Source organism: Malaya genurostris, chromosome 3, assembly GCF_030247185.1.
Source record: "Malaya genurostris strain Urasoe2022 chromosome 3, Malgen_1.1, whole genome shotgun sequence".
In the NCBI taxonomy this organism is placed as follows: domain Eukaryota; kingdom Metazoa; phylum Arthropoda; class Insecta; order Diptera; family Culicidae; genus Malaya; species Malaya genurostris.
In genome coordinates, this window is record NC_080572.1 from 230,548,706 (window position 1) to 230,573,729 (window position 25,024).

Below are 25,024 nucleotides of genomic sequence, written 5' to 3' on the forward strand. Positions count from 1 at the left end.
TCAATGCACACGTGATCAGCACAAAAAATTGTTTTGTTCGATTGATAAATCGATCTATTTATTTATTAATTTCGTCAAGCAAATGTAGACTACATATAAATGGTTTACAATGTTTACTTAGATACTACGCATTATTTCAACGACTAAGGCTGTGAACCATTTCGCGGTTAATTTTAACTTTTGGTTAAAATCTGACACTCGAGTGGTTAATTTGATGTTGTCAAAAATAACCCTGCTCGAGAGTATGGTTGTTTTTGACAGATCGATAGTTTTTTTTCCAACACTGAAAAAAATCTCGCAATGAAAATTCTAATACTAATTCTTTAGTTGAAATTATTTCCAGTAGAAAATAAACCCAAATAACTTTCCGTCCGTCAAATTTTGAAATGGGCCACAGTTTTAGTCAAATTTAACTACTCGACACCAAATAACCACTCAAGTGTCAGATTTTAACCAAAAGTTAAAATTAACCGTGAAATGGTTCACAGCCTAAGCTGTAATCAATGGCAATTCAAATGGTATTATTTTGGACATTATCAGTGTGCGTAAGGTGAATCGATATGGAAAATAGTAAGTTTTGAATCGTTTGCCAATTTTATGGTTTTGGTTATAGAATCTATAACAATAAGAATTGAATATTTTAGAACATTTCAGCAATCGTAGAGTGGCTCAATATGAAAAGGGATTTTTCTACTCTTGCAAATTCGATGTTTAATAAACTGTGTGGGTCAACAGCAAAGAAATTTGAGTAATTTCAGGTATTTTCAACGAGCGTATTTAAATTTGATGTTCTATTGATTGGTGAATCAATAGCAGTTCAACTTGGATAATTTTAGACATTCATAGAGAGCGTAGATTGGCGCAATTCGAAAATTTGGATTTTTGTTTACTTATTCGATGATTTATTAAATAGTAAAAAATCTTTGGAAATTATCTGCCACCGTAGAGATTTTGAAAAATTGTAAAATTTTTGACTTATACTAATTCGATGGTTTGTTGATTGTTGGATCAATAGCAGTTCGAATTGAATAATTTTGGACATTTTCGGTGAGTGTAGGATGGCGCAATATGAAAATTTGTGAATATTTTGACTTTTGCTGATAAAAGTTTCATTTAATAGTGAACTAATAACAATTACAAATTGCTCATTTTTGAGATTTTCAGGGACCATAGGATGGTTCTATCTGTATAATTGTAAAGTTTTTGACTAATGTCAATTCGATGCTCTATTGATTGATGAATTAATAGCAGTTCAAATAAGATGATTTTCTTGATGATGATAAGAACATTTTCAGCGATCGTAGGGGGGATTAATAAATAATTTGAAAATATTTGATTTTTGCTATTTTAATGTTCAATTGATGAGCGAATCAGTAGCAGGTAGAATTGGATGATTTTGGACGTTTCTAGCGAGCGAGCGACGTTTGTTAATTTTAGTTATTCTCAGCGAGCGCTGGATGGCTTAATATAGAAATTGTAATTTTTAAACTATTTACAATTCCATGCCAGCGGTAAAGCGGGAACCGAACACCAATACATTGCAAAAGCTGTTCATTCGGTTTATGGTAAAGTTCGCTTGCTGTTCTAATATTCAAATTGCTATCATTTAAACATTGAATTAGCAAAATATTCCCATATTTTTATATTAAGCCACTCTACGCCCACTGAAAATGTCAAAAATTATCCTATTCGAATTTAATCCATTCTCCAATCAATAAAGCAGTGGATCTGCTAATTCAAATACTAACATTTTTCAAATAGGACCACACTACGCTTGCTGTATATTGGAAATCCTATTAGAACTGCCATTGATTCACCAATTAATAGGACATTGAATCGACATTAGTCGAAAAATTTTAAAATTTTCCAAATAGCACCACTCTACGCTTGTCGAAAATGTCATAAATTATCAAATTTTTATTGCTCTTGATTCACTATTAACTGGAACTTGAAATCAGCAAAAGTCTAAATATATGCAAATTTTCATATTGCACCACCCTACGCTCGATAAAAAAGTAAAAAATTATCCAATTCGAACTGCTATTGTTTCCAGAATTAACAGACCATCGAATTAGTCTAAGATTCAATTTTTGTCGACTTTTCAAATAGAACCACCCTACGGTCGCTGAGAATGTCCAAAATTGTTAAATTTTAATTGCTTTTGAATCAATATTTAATAAAACATCAAATTAGTAAAAATCAAACAATTTAAAAATTTTCATATTGTGCCACCCCTGCTCGCTGAAAATGTAAAAAATCATCCAATTCGAACTGCTATTTATTCACTAATCAATAGAGCATCGAAATGAGATTTGTCAAAAAAAATTTCTATTTCCCATATACAGGCGCCTACGCTCGTTGTAAATGCCCAAAATTACTCAATTTTAATTGCTATTGACTCACCAATTTATTCAATATCGAATTTGCAAATGTTAAAACATTTTCAATTTATCATATTGAGCCACCCTATGCTCGCTGGAAATGTTCAAAATTACCATACTCTGCTAAGCTACCCAAAAACTGGAACGTCCGCAGCCGCAGCTGACAAAGTTCGGTTCATCCGAAGCAACAGCCTATAGTACTCGAATCGAATATTCATGAACATACTAGTAACGATAGGCTCACAAACTAGAACATCGGTTCCCTTCCCATCAGCATCGGTTCTTGGTTCGGCGATGCTTACTCGAACGATGGTATCGGCAAATTTATACTCGCGATGGTGGTTCGCTTTTTGGTTCGGAACGAAACCCGTTTTGCGTGTTCGGAATCGATGGTTTACCACCACTGCACTATGGTTTGAAACGGGAAATTAGCGTGACAAAAATATTTTCACTATTAAATATTAGTTTTTTGTAGTTGGTGTCTTCACAAAATTTGTTTGTTATCAAATGGCGCTCCTTTTGATATAAAATATTACTAGGGTGGTCCTTATTTAGATTGAAATATGAAATCTAACTTTCTTAATTGAGCTCAAAAATGATTTTATTGTACAATAAAGTTGTAGGAAATTTTATTTTGAGCAACTTTGCTGAAAAAAGCACCTCTCTAGCTTTTCATTTGACCGAGTTACATCAATTGTCCCGGGTAAGAGTAGGGTGGCTCCCGAAAAATCGATTTTTTTGTTCTAACTTTTTTGTGAAACGTTCTATGGAAAAGTTGTCTTCAGAAGAGTTGTTGAAATAAATATTGCGCATAATTTTGCTGAGTAAAGCTTTTTCATATGAGCTACCAGTAAAAAGTTGTGATTGTTTTTTCATCAAAAACTAGTCAACCTTCAAATATCAAAATTCATTAGATGCCAGATCGATAAAAATGTATCCTATGCGGCTACTGAACGTTCATAATATAAGTAAACATTTAAGAGAAAATTGGGAGGGTGTTTTTCTTTTAACTCATTTAAATTAGTCTTAAAAATACCTTGAAAACACTCAAAAACATTGCATAACTCTTAAACGCCTTAACGTATCAACATACTTCCTTCAGCAAAATAATAGTATCAAGTTAGCCCTACAAGTGTTCCATACATTGTCTATTCGAGAAATGAGACACACAAAAACTATAGCCGAAAATAGATTTTTTGCTGATCAATTTCAATTAATTTAGTACCAAAATTACTGATTCAGTTGAGCTTAAGCAACAGAGACACTGTGTAATATGGTTATTCTGAAGTAGAGGCCATGATAAATATATCAACAGAAATTTTCATTATCTTGACAACCAGAGCTCAAACAAGCTGGTGCAAGTTAGTGAAACGCAAATATTTTTATCCAAATCGTACCGAGAAGCCTTTTTTCTCATCCACTTGTGTACCGAATAGCCTGTGACAACCGGAAAGCGACGCACAATGAGTTTTGGTTAGAATAAATACAATCTACTCATTTTAACAAACTAATGATTTACTTGGGTTTCAGGAAGTGCTTTGTCTTACAAAAAGCTAACGGATTTAATGATTGCTGGTAGAAGTAATAAGGACATTTTACAGTATATCATTCAAGAATTGCGTATGAAAACCCCCACCTGGCGTGTTAGCAAACTGAACAAGACCGTGAAGGGAAGGGATACAAATATAAAAACTGCGTTTAGAGAACATTTGGGCCTACGTATCGGTGAGCCATTGCCATCAGGAGGTAATTTCAACGACGGAAACACGGCCCGGAAATTTTTCAAGAAGTGGAAAAAACAACAGATTTAACAGGCCTTGATGAAACACTGTTGGAAGTATTTCACGTTATTCTCAGTGTAATCAATAGCCGATAAGATGAACGTCGACGAATTCCAAAGTTACACTGAGAAAATACGAGCGTTGTATGTATCGTTTTATGACTGGTATCCACTATCACCAACTGCTCATAAATTGTTGATACATGGAGCCACGATAATTCGACACGCAATTTTGCCTATTGGTATGCTTAGTGAAGAAGCTCAGGAGACTCGAAATAAAAGTATCCGGAACTTCAGAGAGCACCATGCTAAAAAATTCAGCAGAATCGCGAACATTGAAGATGTTTTTAAAAGGCTGCTGTTATCTTCAGACCCTATCTTGGCATTGTCGAACAAACAAAATAGGAGAAGTTCAGAAGATTTACCCGAACAAGCAAAATGTTTAGTTTTAGATAATAATTAGAATAATTCATTGCTTAATTTATTCAATACATACCAAACCGTAATCAACTGTTGTCTTATGTTTTATTTTGAATGTTAGCGATACGATCATTACGATAACGGAATCAAAATCAATTGAATCAGTTATTTTGGTAATAAATTAATTAAAATTGTTCAGCAAAAAATCTATTTTCGGCTGTAGTTTCTGTGTGTCTCATTTCTCGAATGGACAATGTATGGAACACTTGTAGGGCTAACTTGATACTATTATTTTGCTGAAGGAAGTATGTTGATACGTTAAGGCGTTTAAGAGTTATGCAATGTTTTTGAGTTTTTTCAAGGTATTTTTAAGACTAATTTAAATGAGTTAAAAGAAAAACACCCTCCCAATTTTCTCTCAAATGTTTACTTATATTATGAACTTTCAATAGCCGCATAGGATACATTTTTATCGATCTGGCATCTAATGAATTTTGATATTTGAAGGTTGACTAGTTTTTGATGAAAAAACAATCATAACTTTTTACTGGTAGCTCATATGAAAAAGCTTTACTCAGCAAAATTATGCGCAGTATTTATTTCAACAACTCTTCTGAAGACAACTTTTCCATAGAACGTTTCACAAAAAAGTTAGAACAAAAAAATCGACTTTTCGGGCCACCCTACTCTTACCCGGGACAATTGATGTAACTCGGTCAAATGAAAAGCTAGAGAGGTGTTTTTTTCAGCAAAGTTACTCAAAATAAAATTTCCTGCGACTTTATTGTACAATAAAATCATTTTTGAGCTCAATTAAGAAAGTTAGATTTCATATTTCAATCTAAATAAGGACCACCCTAGTAATATTTTATATCAAAAGGAGCGCCATTTGATAACAAACAACTTTTGTGAAGACACCAACTACAAAAAACTAATATTTAATAGTGAAAATATTTTTGTCACGCTAATTTCCCGTTTCGGACCACTGTGCACTGGCTAGAGGCGTGCAAAACAGCTCATTTTGGTGAACAGCTCCGAACCGATCAGCTCACCAAAGTGAATCGATTCGATGTATCAGCTCATCAGCTCTTTTAGTTTGAACTTAAGGTTCATTTTGTGCGCCGTTTTTCTTATGCACCGGTTTTCTTTCATATGCATGATCGAAATTGAATCATTGATTTGCAATGATGCAAGGAATGCAATGCGAATTAGTTTATCTTTAATTGATGTCGACTAAATTGAATCTCTTAAAGAGCCGAAGATCCGACCAGCTCGTAGCGTGTTCCCTTCGTCATAATGCAGTGAACTGGGTAGCAAATGAGTGAGCTGATGAGCTGCGGTTCTTTTGAAAAGAGCTGTGAGCTCACTTCAATGATTCGATTCACTGGAACAGCTCAGGAGCGAATTGCCCATCTCTACCACTGGCTACCAGTAAAAAGTTATGACTGTTTTTTCATCAAAAATAGTCAAGCTTCAAATATCAATATTCATTAGATGTCAGATCGATACTAATATATCCTATGCGGTTTATGAAAGGTCATAATATAAGTAAAAATTTAAGAGATAATTGGAAAGGTGTTATTTTTTTAACTTATTGAAATTAGTCTTAAAACTACCTTCAAAAAACTCAAAAGCATTGCATAGCTCATAAACGCCTCAACGTATCAACAAACTTTCTTCAGCAAAATAATAGTATCAAATCAGTTCTACAAGTGTTCTATACACTGTTCATTTGAGATATGAGACAGACAGAAACTACAGCCGAAAAGAGATTTTTTTTGCTGAACAATTTTATCAAATTTATTACAAATAACTTTTGTGAAGACGCCAACTACAAAAAAACTAATATTTAATAGTGAAAATATTTTATTTCCCACTAATTTCCCGTTTCGAACCATAGTGCAATGCATTCTCATAGACGAAGAAATGTACAAGAAGATGGATTATTTTTAGCTTTCCGGACAAAATTTCTACCAATGACTGTGGTCAAGATAATTTTTGCCAATTGACAAGAAAGCTTATGATCTGGCGAGATATTTGCAGCTGCAGGCCAAAAATTAAACATTCTCACATGTACAAGTAGGTTTGCCTGAAAAAGTGTATCTGTTCGTACATGAAAGTTCACAATGAACTTGTCAAGTTTTGTTCTATTGAGACTACGGGGTGGATTCAATCCACCCAACTGCCCTCAATTGCGAAGTATTGGGCATTTATTGAAATAAAAGTCTAAGAAGAGTAGAATGCTGACTCTGGATGTGACAAAGATGAAGAGATGGTGGAACAAAATGGTCACTCAGCTATCCGTTATCATTCTCAGCTTGATTTATGCTAAAGCTTCCAATAACACCCTGAGTAATGAAAAATAGTTTTGCAAAGTATGCGTTAAAAACTGTTTTACATGACTGATGCCATTTCGCAGAAATTGTGAACCCCATATGCTGCTACGAGTCGTGTTCGAGACAAAATGTCACCCGAATAGCAACTACACAACCATTGCGTAACATTCCGAGTTCGCTCCAAACCAACTCAAGCCAATTGCCCGGGCGATGTGCCGATTAGCGTGCCAAACTATCTAATTACATTGTCGTTTCGCCGTACGGGCCGTGACTTTTTGTCAACTTCCATACCAACTAGTTTGCTGGAAATGCTTCTATTTTCCACAAAACGCTGCTAATGGTAGCCTTCAAAACGGAACAAGTCCCGAGTATCCCGAGGTTCACGAATTATTTGTTAGCTTTGGTACAGTAATTTGCACACGATTTTATTCAGTGAACATTAAAACATTTTCCTCGTTTTCGTTTTGCTACCCCATTGCCTTCCCCTTTCCTTCAGCTGCGGTACATAAACTGCACCCTTTTCACTTGTTTTGTTGTTCTGTCAGCAGAAATACTTCGACCGCGCGTGTAACAATCGAACACTTCTACCTGCAACGCATCCCGAACCCATTCCGTTCCGACCATTGAAAAACAGGGGAAGCAGCGTGTCCGTTATGTCCACACAACGACAAATGAAAGAAAGAAAGGAAAAAAAAACACGAAAATGTAAAAGCTAAATTTTCCACCAAATTGTGCGCCGTTCAATGGTTCAATGGCGGGGGTGGGCTGTATTTGGCACATTAATGTCGCCTCGCGACCAAGAAAACTCCGTCTCCAGTCGGCCATTCTGCTATTGTTTGCTCGTAGAAGCCCTTTCGATTCTCGGGCAGGCAGGCAGGCACCGCCAACAATAAGGGGTTTTTTATTTCTTGGGGCCGAATTTTCGATGATTGTTCCTCCCACCCCCCAAAAGTAGTCCGTTGACTGGACTGGACCTCCTTTGAAGGAGCCATAACCGTTCCGAGAGGGAGCTTTATTTGCCTCGCGCACTTGGCCTTTCCTTAACCTGGCACCGAATAATGACACAGTCATTAGCGCCACGCCAACCGAAGGAGAACAAAAAAAAAGCCCTCTGGACAATACAGCCCGGGGGAAACCTAGTCCTGCCGATGTGAGGTAAGGTAAGGTTGCTTCAACCCGGACTTCCTACTTCGAAATGAATGTTGTGATTTTTTTTCTGGGCACAAATAGAACGGAAGTAACTAGCGACGATGGTAATTGGTTGTCGTTTGATTGGAGCGTTTTGGTTTGGTCTTGCTCTTGGTCGTCGGAGGTCAATGGCGTATTCGTAATTTTTCACCAGCCGGATGCCGTGTACACACGAGCGCGGTACAGTTGGTAATTAAAAACAACTATTATGATTACAAAAATTTCTAATTGATAGATGATTGGGAAGCATACATCAGAAACAGCGGAAACGGCCATAACTTTTTAATGGAATTAAAAACAAAACCTGTCTCTCTCTCTCTGTTGGTACTCAAATTCATCTAACGAACCTATCGAAAAATGGACTGTTTTAATTTGATGTGACAACATTTGCTGGTCCGGTGGTTTGGGGCCAGATATTTAAAATAAAAGCCACCAGCCGGTACCGAACATTGCGTGACATTGCAGCATTTTTACTACAGTTGCTTTAATTAAAAAGCAACGGTACTAACTTTTTCAATATGAATTACTGCTGGCTCTGGTTACGCTTTGTACCGGGGAAAGTTCTCGTGGCGCGGCCACTTTCTACTAACGGTAAAGTCGGAATCCGGCAAGGCAAGTTTTTGTCGAACAGAACTGCGCTGGTAAAAAGTAAATAAACGGAGCTTATGAAACCCTTTTTTGCTCTTTTGTCGTGAATAAGACTTACCTTACCCTCTGCAAGAATGGCTAGAACTTAATCGCGAATATCTTTTGCTGTATTTAACGCAGTAACATAATATTTTCTTCATACCATCGAAAATGTGCTCAACAATTTGTGGTAGAAAATTCCAGTGGAATAAGATAACCACAAATTAGTAAAAATTGAACTTTTCTAGAATGTTTGATATGGACGAGCATTAAGGTGTAATTAAGCGCAAACTTCCAAACACGTCGAAAAACGAAATATTTTCAGTGATTGTGTGCTAGCAAAAACAGGCTATAACTATGTATGGTTGTAAACCATTAGTATTTTCCATTTGCTAATACGAGATATACACATTTGTGCATGTTGTATAGACGGTCAACATAATCATTTAATTTGAAGTGCGTATCAGATTAGTATAAGGAGTGTATCGATAAGTAGTTAGCAACATTCAAACAGTTATTACTCTGAAATGGCTTAATTTTTTGCATCGTGTTTTGCGGTGACATGTTTGTTTACATGTCAATAACAGCTGCGCAATCGATTGGTTTCGATACGGTTTATCGTTTCAATGATGAGTCGAATTGTTCCGGAAACGCGAAAGAAAATTCTGCACACTTGGTGCTCAGAAAGTGGTGTCACGTACAACGAAATTTCAAAACGGGTGAAAGTGCACCACACCAATGTCAAAAATATTATCGAGAAGTTCGGTAAGACCTTTTCCATGAAGGATTTGCCCCGATCCGGTAGGAAAACGGGTCCCAGCCAGCCCGGCCGGGACTTAAAAGTGGTTGAGTGCATCAGGAAAAACCCATCGGCGTCGACGCGGGATTTGGCCAAGCAGTTCAACGCCAGCATCGGGTTGGTTTAACGGATCAAAGTTCGGAACTCCCTGAAAACGTACAAGAAACAGAAGGTGCCGAAAAAGTCCCTGGTCTATACCAGTTAAGGCCAAAACAAGAGCGCGAAAATTGTATAACCGGACTCTACAGTATAACGACGGATGCAACCTGATCAACGACGAAACCTACGCCAAGGAAGATTCTCGAGCGCTGCCCGGACCGCAATATTATACGAAATCGGTGTACCAGGACCTGGACGACGCTGACACCACGGTGGCGATGGAAAAGTTTGGGCAGAATGTGTTGGTCTGGCAAGCAATTTGTACCTGTGGTTTGCGGTCGTCGATTTTCTTTACGAAGGGCACAATTAACGCCAAGGTGTACGAGGAAGACTGTTTGAAGAAGAGAATGCTGCCACTGTACAGAAAGCATAAGGCTCCTCCTCTCTTCTGGCCGAATTTGGCTTCAGCCCACTATGCCAACACCGTTCTACAGTGGTGGTCAAAAATATTGTACAATTCGTGGAAACGAACATCAACCCACCGAACTGCCCGGATCTTCGGCCAATTGAAAGATATTGGGCAATTGTCAAGCCGCACTTTCGGAAGGAAGGTACAGTGTTCCAAAACATCCAGGAGTTAAAAAAAACTGGACAGCTGCCACCAAAAAAGTCACAAAAGTAACTGTGCTGAATTTAATGAAGAATGTCATGTCCAAAGTGCGAGCGTTTCACAGAAACTAGAATTTTTTTCAATATAATCAATGAAATGCATGAAAATGTAATTTTTCTACAATATATCGAAAACTGATGTCATAAAATTTTTTTTTCCGCTTTTTTATTCAATAAGTGAACAATACTTTACCAAATTTCATGAATTTTTGAAGGAATTAGAAATACTTTTTGTCCACGCTTGGTGAGTTGAAATCAATCATTTATATTCTACTATTCTTAAATTCGATTTTTCACAATTTGTATTTTCGAAACGGTCTAAGCGCACATATGCAGAAATGCTTAAAACAATTATTCATGTCACCCCACTCGAAATAGAAAATGGTTTTTCAAATCTAGAGCAAAAGGAATCTGACTCTGATGAAAATAGTGAAGTCACTCCTCAAGGTTAAGAAGAGGAAGTCCACCCCCAAATTATAAAAAAAGACACCTAAACATACACTTTCAAAAAAAGATCCCAGTGTCAAATCTGAAAAGTCAAATTTAAAATGTGCCTCCTGGTTTGTCAAATTCACAAACCAATCCAGGAACTAGCACCAGAAAAGACAATAATCCAGTGAAGATTTCAGAAATTGTAGAATGGATTTTCGCAGCATTCAATATTTCTGAACCTCTAAAGACCATCATAACAGCATTCCTTCCAATAGCTAGAACTTTTTTGAAACAGTTATCAGCTCAATGGCCAGTTCTTTCAGGTTTTGTATCTTTTGATGGATAATTTTTCTTTCGCCGCAAATGATCCAATCACTGTCCTGCAGTGGAATTGTCGAAGCGTCATGCTAAAACTTGATTCATTTAAAGTTTTGTTGCATAGTCAAAAATGTGATGTATTTGCTTTGTGTGAAACATAGCCTTAAATTTTAATGACTTTAACATTATACGTCGTTTGGTGGAGTGCTTTTGGGAATTAAGAAATGTTATTCCTTTTATAGATTATACATTCCTTCGACTTTTAGTACAGAATTTGTTGCTTGTCAAATAAACATTAAAGGAAAGGGCATTTGCATTGATTCGGTGTATAATCCTCCAAGAGCACAAGTTGGACAGCGACAGCATAATGGAATGGTCGAAGCTCTTCCTGCTCCACGTTTGATTTTAGGAGATTTCAATTCGCACGGAATGACGTTCCGTTTACAATGATAGCAGATCATCTTTAATATAAAATATTTGCAACAATTTTAACATGACAGTATTGAATATGGGTAGCATGACACGGATTCCAAGACCTCCTGCTTGTCCAAGTGCATTAGATTTATCTCTTTGCTCGACTTCAATTCGACTAGATTGCACCTGGAAAGTATTGCCTGATTTACACGGTAGCGATCGTTTACCAATCATCATCTCAATTAGCAGTAACAAAGGCATTGCTAAATCAGTTAATATTCCATATGATTTGACAAAAAATATTGACTGGATTAAATACCAAAGTATAGTATCTCAAGTAGTTTGAACTCAATGTAAGAGCTCCCCCCACTTGAAGAATATAACTTCCTCGTTTGTTCGATTCTGGAGGCCGCTGAAGAAGCACAAACCAAACGATTTCTTGGTCCATCGTCTAACAGAAGACCTCCAAACCGTTGGTGGGACAAAGAGTGCTCAGATGCTAAACACTCGAAACAAAATGCTTTCAAGACGTTTTTAAAACGAGGAGGAGGAACTCCTCAGAATTTTGAAAAATTCTTGGTTTTAGAAACCAAGTACAAGAACATACTTCGGGTCAAGAAATGCAGCTATTGGAGACATTTTGTGGAAGGTTTGTCAAGAGAAACCTCAATGAGCACTCTTATGGCCAGACGAATGAGGAATCGTAACGTAGGAAACGAGAGTGAGGAATACTCGAACCGATGGATGTTTGATTTTGCGAGGAAAGTTTGTCGAGATTCTGTTCCTACGCAGAGCATTATTTGGGAGTCTTCGCCAAATAATGGTTCCATTGATAGCCTCTTTTCAATGATGGCATTTTCCATAGCACTCATGTCTTGTAACAATAACGCTCCTAGGTTGGACAGAATTAAATTCAACTTGGTGAAGAATCTGCCCGACCTTGCAAAAAGACGTTTGTTGGAATTGTTTCACAAATTTCTTGAGCAAAATATTGTCCCACCTGACCTGGAGGCAAGTGAAAGTTATCGCCATTCAAAAGCCGGGGAAACCAGCCTCCAATCACAACTGCAATGTTGTCCTGCATCAGAAAGTTGTTCGAAAAAATTATTCTTCGACGTCTCGACACTTGGGTCGAGACGAACGGTTTGTTTTCAGATACTCAGTTTGGCTTCCGTAGAAATCATGGGACGAATGATTGCGTTGCATTACATTCGTCTGACATCCAAATTGCCTTCGCTCAAAAACAACAAATGGCCTCTGTATTTATAGACATTAAAGGAGCATTTGATTCACTTTCCATTGATGTTCTTTCAGACAAGCTCCACCAACATGGACTTCCAGCGATTATAAATAATTATTTGCACAACCTTTTGTCAGAGAAATGCACGTATTTTTCACATAGCGATTTGGCAACATTCAGAATTAGCTACATGGGTCTCCCGCAAAGCTCATGCCTCAGTCCGCTCCTGTATAATTTTTATGTAAACGACATTGACAGCTGTCTCGTAACCCCATGTACACTAAGACAATTGTCAGATGATGGCGTGGTTTCAGTTACTGGACCCACAGCTATTGATTGAGCTATTTATTAGATAACTTGCCAGTTTGGGCTGTTCATCTGGGTATCGAATTCACTGCGGAGAAAACAGAGCTGGTCGTCTTTTCAAGAAAGCATGATCCCGCGCAGCTTCAGCTTCATATGATGGGAAGAATGATCCAATAGGTTTTGACTTTCAAATACCTTGGGGTGTGGTTTGATTCCAAATGCACGTGGGGAGGACACATTAGGTTTCTGATAACAAAATGCCAACAAAGAGTAAATTTTCTTCGAACAATAACAGGATACTTTCAGTAATGGAATATGGATGCGTTTGCTTTCGTTCCGCTGCAAACTCTCATATTATCAAACTGGAGCGAATTCAGTATCGTTGTTTGCGAATTGCTTTAGGGTGCATGCATTCGACACATACAATGAGTCTTGAAGTTCTGGCGGGAGTTCTTCCATTGAAAGATCGTTTTTGGGAGCTTTCATCGCGACTGCTAATAAGATGTGAGGTACTGAATCCTCTGGTTATTAATAACTTCGAAAGGCTAGTTGAGCTTCAATCTCAAACAAGATTCATGACAGTATATTTTAACCATATGTCACAGGAAATCAACCCTTCAAGATATATTCCTATCCGTGTCAGCATCCTAAATGTCCCTGACTCAACTTTATTTTTCGACATATCCATGCAGCGCGAAGTGCGTGGAATCCCGGAACATCTACGCTCTTTGGAAATCCCAAAAATATTTACCAGTAAGTTCAGGCATATTGACTCTGAGAAAATATTTTACACGGACGGATCACGAATTGAAAAGGCTGCTGGGTTTGGTATATTCAACAATAATGTTTCGGTCTCATTTAGGCTTCAAGAACCTGCATCTGTTTATATAGCAGAGTTAGCAGCAGTTCATTACAGTTTGAGTGTAATCGTCACATTATCTCCAAACCATTAATTTCTCTTCACAGATAGTCTGAGTGCTATTGAAGCCATTCGCTCAAACGCTGCTGGCAAAAATGAACCGTTTTTCTTGGGCAAAATCAAAAAGTGTCTGAACGACATATTGAAGAATAATTATCAAATCACAATAGTTTGGGTCCCGGCTCATTGCTCCATTCCAGGCAATGAAAGAGCCGATATTTTAGCCAAAGGTGGTGCTATTGAGGGTGAAATTTATGAGAGACCGATTGCTTTCAACGAATTCTATAGCGCTTCTCGCCAAAGAACACTTGCCAGCTGGCAAGCTACTTGGGATAAAGATGATCTGGGTCGGTGGATGCACTCAAATATTCCTAAAATATCGATAAAGACATGGTTCAAGGGACTTGATGTGAGTAGAGATTTCATTCGTGTGATGTCCAGAGTCATGTCCAATCACTACACGTTAGATGCACATCTCCTTCGAATTGGACTTTCCGAGACTAATCATTGTGCTTGTGGCGAAGGTTATCGCGATATTGATCATGTCGTTTGGACATGCGTGGAGTGTCGTGATGTCAGATGTCAACTAATAAATTCTTTGCGTATCCAAGGTACACTATCCAATGTCCCAGTTCGCGACATTCTTCGTGTCGTGACCTTCCTTTCATGAAACTTTTTTATCATTTCATTAAGTCCATTGGAGTTCCAATTTAAATTTTATTTTATGCTAGACTGTTTTCTCTTCCATGAGTTCAACCAATAGCCAGCTATCTTATATTAAATAAAAGTGATGAACTGATACAAACAAACTTGAAATAGTTATAAGATCATGTTCAAATTGAATGTATTTTATTTTATGTAATTTATAATAGCAAAGCGCTTGATAAAAACAATGTTTAGATTAACTAATGCATACCAAAATATTAATATGATATTCAAAATCTATTAGTTTTAAAGTATTATGTATTGTGGATGCCACGGCGAAGAAAAACTTATGTATATTGCCTATGAAATAAACGTATTTATGGAAAAATAATTTTTTTTCTTATCCAGCACTGATACTTTCAGCTAATATCGGGCAACTAGCGATAGGGTATTCGGTAAAATTTACTCGCGAATTAAGATTCTTTGGAATCTTGGATGATTATAACTTTAGGATTTAGTTTTGGTTTTGATAAAAAGACACTGGATAACAATTTTAGTTTGAACAAGAACAAGTAGTTTTAGTTAGAAATTTTTTTTGCAAGAAAATAAATTTTGGAGAAACTACAAGGATCAGCCCCATGGGGTTTTTCGAGCCATTTGATGTCTAATGATCTAATGATCTACAATCAAACAGTTCAATCAATCGTCACACTTTTGAATCCCCATTTGCTCGAGAGGCTGCTTAGATTGATCTTGATTAGAAACCAACACCAAACACGCGAACCCAAAATATAGACTCTATTTGTCTTGATTTGCATTTGTTTTATAGCCGACGAAATGACACCAATATCCCAAATGTATGCAATTATATCTTTGTACATACTTGCGATTTCGATAATTAAGCTTCTCTTCGCCAAGCTTTTGTTCAGGTTTTGTATGCAAGCAGTTTTTTTAGCGTAAGCGATAAACTTTTTCTCATTATCAATCGAGATCATCTAATATAAATTAGAAATTAATCTTAAGCACTCAAAATTTATCCAGGGGTAGTTGTCAATTTCTCATGGGGAAACGACATAACATGGAATTTCATCCGAGCTTGCATGGCACAAGATCACAGCATACCAATTAAAGCTTCAAATCGTTTTATGGCACGTTTTTGTCTTGCTGGCTAGCAACAACCTACCTCTAGCATGCTACGCGTAGGACTGAAACGTTAGCTATAATTTCGCTTCTATTTATAGATTCGCGTGCTTCCAACAGCTTCGCTTTTGCGTCGATTGACCAATCAGAGCGATGCTTTCCCTTTGATATATCGCTTACTCCTTCAAAACCGTCGTCTATGGCAGGGAAATCCGGTATGCCAAAGATTTTTAGCAGACAAAATAGGACACTGCTCGCTACTAATCAAAATTTCAATTATATATAATTGAAAATACGTTGCTTGATACATTCAAATCGAAACTTAGAAATATTTCCAATCAAATCAAGAAATAATCAGGGCTTGCAAATTGAAGCAACGAATATGAACGAAAGGGTTTCACCATCTGTGCTATTCACACACATTCGTATGTCAGGTAGAATTCACAGCGCAACCCAAGCCAGGAGAGCTGCTTCGTTCGTTCATTAGTTCATGAATATGCCCGCTTGCTGAGACCTATGCTTCATGAGGTTAGCATTTGATGAATGGTTCTCATATTGTAGATGCCTATGAGGAAACTAGTTTCATAACTTTTAGTTCCGATGAATATTAATTTAAAGAACATTGCTTTTAGTGTTTCTAGGATATATACACAGTGTAAACTGCCAAGAAACAAATTGATCGTTTTGAAAATGGGCTCAAATGCAAAACTTCTGCTATAAAATGTTTAAAGTATGTTCGAAATGTGATCAAATTTGGTCTTGGAATGCGAACATTATGTTAAAAATGATTTCTGTAAACCTACTTTTTAAAAATAAACCGTAAACATTGCCTATATGACTTTGCTTCGCGTCTTGTAGCACACCGTGAGGCAAGGTCTTCTTTCTCGTACAATACTAACGAGAGCGAACCCTTCATTTCATTGCATTGTCATGGATTGCTTAGTTCATGTGTTAACTGAGACTGAGAGCACAGACAGTTTACTCGGCAAGGGGAATTGGTCTGCTCAGTAGCATATACTCTCACGCATCCAGTTTCTCTCTAATATAGGTCTCTCATTCAGCTATGTAAAGCAAAGTGTTCACAGCAGATATTTTTTGTTGCTTCGTTCGTTTGAGGATTCACAATACAAGCCCTGGAAATAATATTATTAATTGATATAAAATAGACTGAGCTGTAAGTGTTTAAAACCTGACCACATTTCTACGTGTAGTTTTTCTTGAATTTCTGATTTGCACCCCTATATAGAAAATAAGTGTTCCACATCAAAACAAGTATGCAAAGTGACTTCTTGGGACAAATCTACGAGTCCAGTAAGTTCGTTATATTTATAGGGAATTTTTTATATTTATAGGGAATAATTTTTTTTAAGTTCACCCCTAAAACTGCCCCTTGTATACGCGCCTGATGAACAATAAACTTGGAGATTTAAGACAGGAAAATACTAATTACTTTTGATTGAATCTTGAAATAGCAGTCTTTTTGGGAAACTGGACCTTCTGTTTCAACAGAATTCGCAAGCCGATTTTTACCGTAGAATCATTACATGACTAGTGCTATGATTCTTTTGACACTAAGAATCATTGCAGCTCGGGTCTCGAGCATACGTCTGAACATGGTCTGAATTTCGACGAATCCAATGGAAGTTTTTATGTCGCAATGTTGCTTCGATTATTTGATCTGCGAATACTTGTTTCCATAAAAACATTTTCGCATGGAAAACTTCCTTATAGTTTTCATGTCGACATAATTAGAAATGATTTAGAAAACACTGCGTATTTTCCTTCTACACGTCTTCATATACAAACACACAAACAGTTTCACACAAAAAAATAGAAAACACTTTGATTATGTAGTCAAAACTCCTTGACAGAAGAACACAGTTGACAACAGCAGCAGCAGCAGCACCATCGTGAAGAATTTTCCAGCCAGCCAGTCTCGGAAGTGGGAAATTGAAGATAACATGGAAAGCATTAAGCGAAATATGTTCATTGAAAAAAAAAATAATAAAATGAAATCAAAATGAAAATCGTCGGTCGAATCGAATAGTTGAATAATTTGGTGGGGTGGCGGGGGAGAAAACTGGAATTGGGGCGTGGTTGTGAGCTTGAAAATGCTACAGGCATATAAAATGTGCAATCAATCGGCAGTGCTGAGCAGAGGAAAATAGCACATGGGAGCAGAAAGAAAAACGAAAAACAACAACCGAAGCTACGTGGGGTAACAAAAATCACTTCACCATTCAAAACGATACCTAATATTCATAAATATAACAACACGAACATGTATAAATATCGGTTAGTTGTATGTATAGATGTACAGATATAGAAATACAGACACTAAAAAAACACTAGTAATTCAATATATGATACTATAACAAATGGTGCTCGCCGAATCATCGAGGCAAAATTTATCCGTTTTCGGCAGTCGGTTCTGTCGGTCAAGTGATCTCAACTGACAAAAATGGGTGGACAAGTTTTTGTATGCGCGTTTTTTTTTATTAGAGTTGAATTGTTTTGGAACGTTAGCAGCATGAAAAATAAAATCCTGACACAGAGTATCCGTAAAACAATAGCTTGTATGCAGCCGACAGCAGGTGTTCAGGATAATGAAATTTGTACTTTTACAGGTTTGATTCACTGCTTTTCACCGGATCACTTGTCCAAAAAAAAAAAACAAAATTGAAAGCAATTTACCAGCAGCACAAAGAATCTGTGCTGCACGGGTGAAGTTTAATTTCAAAAATCTCATTTCCGACCGATCAGATTGCAAAAAATAGAACATCAATCAAAAAACGCGCTTTTTCCTTTCCTTTCAATAGCCGGTAAAATTTACCTCGACTGATCGGGCACCAAAAGTTTATTATTTAGCAGTATCACTCGCCCTGTTTAGCACTGATAGCCGCCAGCCTGGCCCCCAGCCAATCGGTAATTGTAATTCTTCGCGTTTTTAATGGTTGATTTTTTCTTCACCAAGTCACTATTTTTAATTAATATTTCCAAACCCGATAAACAAGCCCTTGTCGTCGGGGGGCAGAAAAAATAAAACAAACGCCAGGATGCAGTGTCCGGGCGAGTGATCAATGCTTCGGAGTCCAAACCACGGGAGTCCCCGTGAGGACTCGTGGAAACGGCATCGGTTTCGTAACTTATTGGGTATAAAAATGAGAAAACTTGCCTTTATTAAAAATGATATCGTTATGAATATTGAAAATATAAACATTCCTCCTAATCCGTATAAATGCAGTGTTCGTCGACCGGTTCTATCCATTAGTGGTATTGATACGAGTGTCATCACAACCTGGATGGAAAGAGACGGGAAAAAAGGAGAAAAAATCAATTAATAAATGTTGGGTTTTAATTGAAATGTGTCCGACTGGTTGTCTGGGGTTATGTCAGGTTAGATGTAACAATTTAGATGCGACCGACGGGGCTATCCGGAGGGTGACAAGCTACAACAAGCCCGAATATCCTCTTATTGGTTTTGCACCTGTGTGGCGGTGTGGATTTGATGTCGTAAAGCCGCAAACCAACAGTTGGATTAGCCTGACGTATGAGTATGTGTTTTGTGGGTGGTTGGTGTTTGTTCCGTTCTTTCAATTCAAAGTGTTCATCATGTGTGTGGGTCAGTGTCGGGATTTATTTTGGTACTTTCAATCGATTATTTACCATTATTGCACCGATTCCTATTGTGGCAAATTTAGCACTTTCCTCCGTTAGACCGGAGCTCATGAAGAGCGACGTTGAATAGTAGAAAACCTGTTTTCGAGAGAGGAAAGGTTATACATTTTGATTCAGGATGTTTCAAATAGCTACTGATAAAGGAAAAAAAACACGCATGTTTGGCAATGTAATGATGATCAGGTGTCTCGTTCACTTTGTATGTACAGAGTAGCAACCCTAACCCTAAAAAAATCTGCTTTATCTCAAACGTAAAGAAAAAAAACTATTTAAATTCTCAATATAAAAAAAATCTTTACTGTTTCGTCACTGCTAATCGCACCGTAAAATAAATAATGCATAAATGATGCCATGCACATTTTAGCCGCTACTCATGAGGTACCAAAACCACCGAATTAGTAAAATGTGTTTTTTTAAATGCTTCAAACCTTTATCTTATATCCAATGTACCAACTTATTGCTAAATTTAACAGAACACGAAATCGGAGTACTGAGATCTGTGAAGCATAAAACTTCCTTAGCCTGGCAGATGGGTCCAGTCCGAACTTTTTCGAAGCCAATTATAATGGATCCAGCCAAACATGAATTTGAAATGCGCTTGCGTTCGTCTTTTTAGTCCCAAATAAGTATCAGCGGGATCCAGCGGCAGGATATCTTTCTCATCTGCAGAATTTGTCCGTTTATCCATTACAATTTAATGTATTTTTGGTATATTGGATTTTTCTATTCTGGAAAAAGATACGCTCAGAGACATTACTCGAAGCTGCGTTCTTATGCATTCCGTGCATACGGGCTACCATTTCGCCACCCTAAGCCTTGGGATAGACACAGCTCTAAAACACGACTGGGTATGATAAAGCGTACATCGAACATAGTTTACATCCTAGCCATCTCGTGACCGGGACTATACAAGAAAAAAACGTGCTTAATCCACCTAGCAGTGAGATGATACCTTTTTTTTATCAAACCGCATGTGTTTTTGCATGAATATTCTTCGGTGTTTTAGTTATCATTTCATGACCGTCGTTTTAAGCGGCAATTTGAGATTTTAATCACTCATTGCTCTGTAATGGCGAAACTGTAAATCGGATCGAATTTGAATCTAAAAGTTGGACAATCGGTTTACGGTACAATGAGATTACGATTATTTAAGGTACTTCCAGAGCCGGTATTCAGGAACCAGCATAACCCAAACCGATTCGTATGGTCATATGACGAATAAATTGCAATAGTTTTGAGTCCAACTTTAAAGCTTTCCCGGATTGTCATCTTCTATATCCGTTTGAATTTTAAAAATTAATCATGCTGTAATTGTGAAGCAGGGCAAAGTCCAGTGGAGCTAGTTTAGTTAAAACTTTCTTTCCAACAGGCATGAAACCTCCTCATGTTTTGCATCAACAGATTAGAATGATCCAAATAATACATAATACATAATAGCTTAAAACTAAAACTTAGAAATTATACAATGATGAGAGAAAACTAATACTAAATATAGTATTCTGAAAGGTGATTTTTTTGAGGTTAGAATTTTCATGCATTAGTATTTGCTCAGATTTTTTGAGGTTATGATTTTCATGCATTATTATTTGCTCAGTATGCTCTGACATTTCATCATGAATAGACTTACTAACGAGCAACGCTTGCAAATCATTGAATTTTATTACCAAAATCAGTGTTCGGTTCGAAATGTGTTTCGCGCTTTACGCCCGATTTATGGTCTACATAATTCTGGTTGAATGGCTACGTAAATAAGCAAAATTGCCGCATTTGGAGTGAAGAGCAACCAGAAGCCGTTCAAGAACTGCCCATGCATCCCGAAAAATGCACTGTTTGGTGTGGTTTGTACGCTGGTGGAATCATTGGACCGTATTTTTTCAAAGATGCTGTTGGACGCAACGTTACAGTGAATGGCGATCGCTATCGTTCGATGCTAACAAACTTTTTGTTGCCAAAAATGGAAGAACTGAACTTGGTTGACATGTGGTTTCAACAAGATGGCGCTACATGCCACACAGCTCGCGATTTTATGGCCATTTTGAGGGAAAACTTCGGAGAACAATTCATCTCAAGAAATGGACCGGTAAGTTGGCCACCAAGATCATGCGATTTGACGCCTTTAGACTATTTTTTGTGGGGCTACGTCAAGTCTAAAGTCTACAGAAATAAGCCAGTAACTATTCCAGCTTTGGAAGACAACATTTCCGAAGAAATTCGGGCTATTCCGGCCGAAATGCTCGAAAAAGTTGCCCAAAATTGGACTTTCCGAATGGACCACCTAAGACGCAGCCGCGGTCAACATTTAAATGAAATTATCTTCAAAAAGTAAATGTCATGTACCAATCTAACGTTTAAAATAAAGAACCGATGAGATTTTGCAAATTTTATGCGTTTAATTGTTTAAAAAAGTTCTCAAGCTCTTAAAAAATCACCCTGTAGTTACTAGCACCTATGGAGACAGATAACTGAGAAACAGCTTTTTTAGAGCATTACGACAATGTTGAAGGTCAAAGGTTGAAGGTTCGTAATAACCGTTGTTAGTTCTAGATGAGAGTATTCTAAGAAATGGTTGGAAACGAAGAGTACGGCGATGACTATCTAAGTGTAAAAATTGTAGAAGATCTGAACAGTCTATACCAAATCAGTGACAAAAATGACCTTACAGACGTCACGTCGAACAGAGAGCAAATCTAGGTCAATCAGCTTGCAACGATCTTCGTAGCTCGGAAGGTCCACGAAAGACGACGAAGTTCAAAACGGACGAATTTGTGTTGGATTGATTCAAGGCGTTGAGTGTCTCGAAGGTAAAAACGATGCATACTCTAGAGTTGAGCGTATGAAGCTACAGTTAATAATTTTGTCTTTGTCGATTTGGCTTTTTTGAGAAAACGATTGAGCTTTGAGAAACGATTCGATACTGGAACCAGAATTCGAAAACCGGTGTAGTCGAAGTCAGATAAATTCAACTGAGTAACTGTTTAATGTAAACTAAACAGCTGTTTGAAAATCAGTGTAGACATCTTTGAAAAATCGTAGTGCGAATTAAATCCGAATCGAAAATTGAATACCACTAAAACTGAACTATCCAAATCTGCAAACCCGATAAACCTGATTAATTTATATGAAAAATCATTTTTATGTTAATCACCTCGAGTACCCTAAACCGGAAAATCTGACTGAAAAGCAAGATGTGTGATAGGATCATAGAACTTTTCCTTTGAATCTTAGATGATTCTTAGATTTCCATATCATCCTGTAGTTCCGGACCCAGAAGTCGGATCCAAACATAATTCAGCAACCCTGTTTGGGAGCATACGACTTTTCATATGAATCTGATCATACGACTTTTCATATGAATCTAAGTTTGTAGAAAAGAACTGAGTCATCTCCGAGAAAATTGACCGAAATTATTTGTCACACATGCATTTGCTGATCTCAACGAACCGATTCGAATGGTATATGGGTGTTTTGATCTTCCAGCATTTATTGCTGTAAGTAGTTTAAATCAATATAATTATGGAATTGCTTTTAACTCAAAAATGCTGCCATCATCTGGTTTTCATATGGCATATTCGAACGATTATGTTGCCAAAAACAAGCCGTGCTAAAATCGGTCAGAGGCTAAATGTCAGGAAAAAGGATGCTGTACACAGTCTTTTCGGTACTTAGAAACAATTGGATGTAACAGTATAAAAAAAACCATGTTTCACGTAGCTCCCAAGCATTGCTTTGTCATACGATGCACAAAACTCCTACTGCTGGAATAGGGGGAAAATTCGCTTACACAAAAATGTCGATATCTTCGTTAAAACTGGATCAATTTTAACAATCTATGGCTTGTTGGATAGCTATTTTCGAGCGAAATTTAAGTCTAAAACCATATCCTGTTTTTAAGATCAATTGTGACCGTCACTGTAAAATATTCGGAGGGCCGAATGTTATATACCAATCGATTCAACTCGACGAACTGAGCAAATGTCCGTGTGTGTGTGTATGTGTGTGTGTCTGTATGTGTGTTGTCAACTAACAGGTCGAGATCTCAGAGATGGCTGGACCGATTTTGACCAAACTAGTCGCAAATGAAAGGTCTCCCCGTCACCCAAAACGCTATTGAATTGTTTTGAGATAGGATGTTTACTTTTTGAGTTATACGAAGTTTAATGTCAAAATTTTCAGTTTTTCGACAGCATCTGTCACAATTGACCTTGAAAACAGAATATGTTTTCAGACTTAGATTCCGCACGGTTATAACTATCCAACAAGCAATAGATTGTTAAAATCCGTCTATTTCTAACGGAGATATCAATTTTTTTGTGTAAACGACTTTTCCCCCTATTCCAGCAGTAGGAGTTTTGAGCGCTGTGTGACAAAGAAATGCTTGGGAGCAACGGAAAATACGATTTTTTATACTGTTACATACAATTGTTTCTAAGTACCGAAAAGACTGTGTACAGCATCCTTTTTCATGACAATTTGCCTCGGACCGATTTTAGCACGGCTCGTTTTTGGCAACATAATCGTTCGAATATGATATATATAAACCAGATGATGGCAGATTTTTTAAAAATTATATTGTTTTAAACTACTTACAGTAATAAATGCTGGAAGAACATAACATTCATATACCATTCGAATCAGTTCGTCGAGATCAGCAAATGAGTGTGTGATAAATAATTTCACTCAATTTTCTCGGAAAATTTCTTTTCTACAAATTCAGATTCATACGAAAAGTCGTATGCTCCCAAACAAATTTTCAGAATTATGTTTGGTTCCGACCTCTGGTTCCGGAAATACAGGATGATATGTGAAACGAAATCAAAATTGTAAAACTCATTTTTCTCGTAGATGGCTGAATCGATCTAAGATTCAAATGAAATCTAAGAATCATCTAAGATTCAAATGAAAAGTTTCAAGATTCTATAAAACATCTTGCTCTTCAGTCAGATCCAACTTCCGGTTTCGGGGATACAGGGTGGTTGGTATAAAAATGTCTATTCCACATAAATTAATCAGGTTTATCGGGTTAGCAGATTTGGATAGTCGATAAAAAAAATTAACTTTTTTTAGTTTTAGTGGTATTCAGTTGTCGATTCAGAAGGCACCTAGATGTCTTTACTGATTTTCAAATATTTTGAAACAAATGTACACTAACAGATCGGCTGAAAAGTTCGTATCGTTTCTATGAGAGGGCGCCACTAGAATTAAATCCATACCATTTTCAGTTAGTACCAACCTTCAAAAGATACGTGTATAAGTTTGACAGCTGTCTGATTATTAGTTTGTGAAATATTGCATTTTGAGTGAAGCTACTTTTGTTATTGTGAAAAAAATGAAAAAAAAGGAATTTCGTGTGTTGATGAAACACTACTTTTTGATGAAAAAAAGTGCCGCCGATACCAAAAAATGGCTTGATGAGTGTTATCCAGACTCTGCACCGGGCGAAGCAACAATTCGTAAGTGGTTTGCAAAATTTCGTGCTGGTCATATGAGCACCGAAGATGATGAACGCAGTGGACGTCCAAAAGAGGCTGTTACCGATGAAAACGTGAAAAAAATCCACAAAATGATTTTCAATGACCGTAAAGTGAAGTTGATCGAGATAGCTGACACCCTAAAGATATCAAAGGAACGTGTTG

At 37.1% G+C, this 25,024-nt stretch overlaps 1 protein-coding gene across 22 annotated transcripts in view; it reads right to left on the minus strand.

The window, feature by feature from the left end:
- LOC131438815 (glucose transporter type 1) overlaps nucleotides 1-25,024 on the minus strand; it is a 611,808-nt gene that overhangs the window by 111,427 nt on the left and 475,357 nt on the right. For all 22 annotated transcript variants that reach the window (XR_009230992.1, XR_009230990.1, XR_009230991.1 and 19 more), the window contains 2 exons: nucleotides 19,380-19,469; nucleotides 18,889-19,011 (listed from right to left, as the gene is read on the minus strand). Coding sequence is in view for 19 of the 22 variants with exons in the window: in XM_058609122.1 (XP_058465105.1) it covers nucleotides 18,889-19,011; nucleotides 19,380-19,469 (213 nt within the window). In the remaining 3 variants the exon portion in view is untranslated. The remainder of the gene's footprint in view (nucleotides 1-18,888; nucleotides 19,012-19,379; nucleotides 19,470-25,024) is intronic.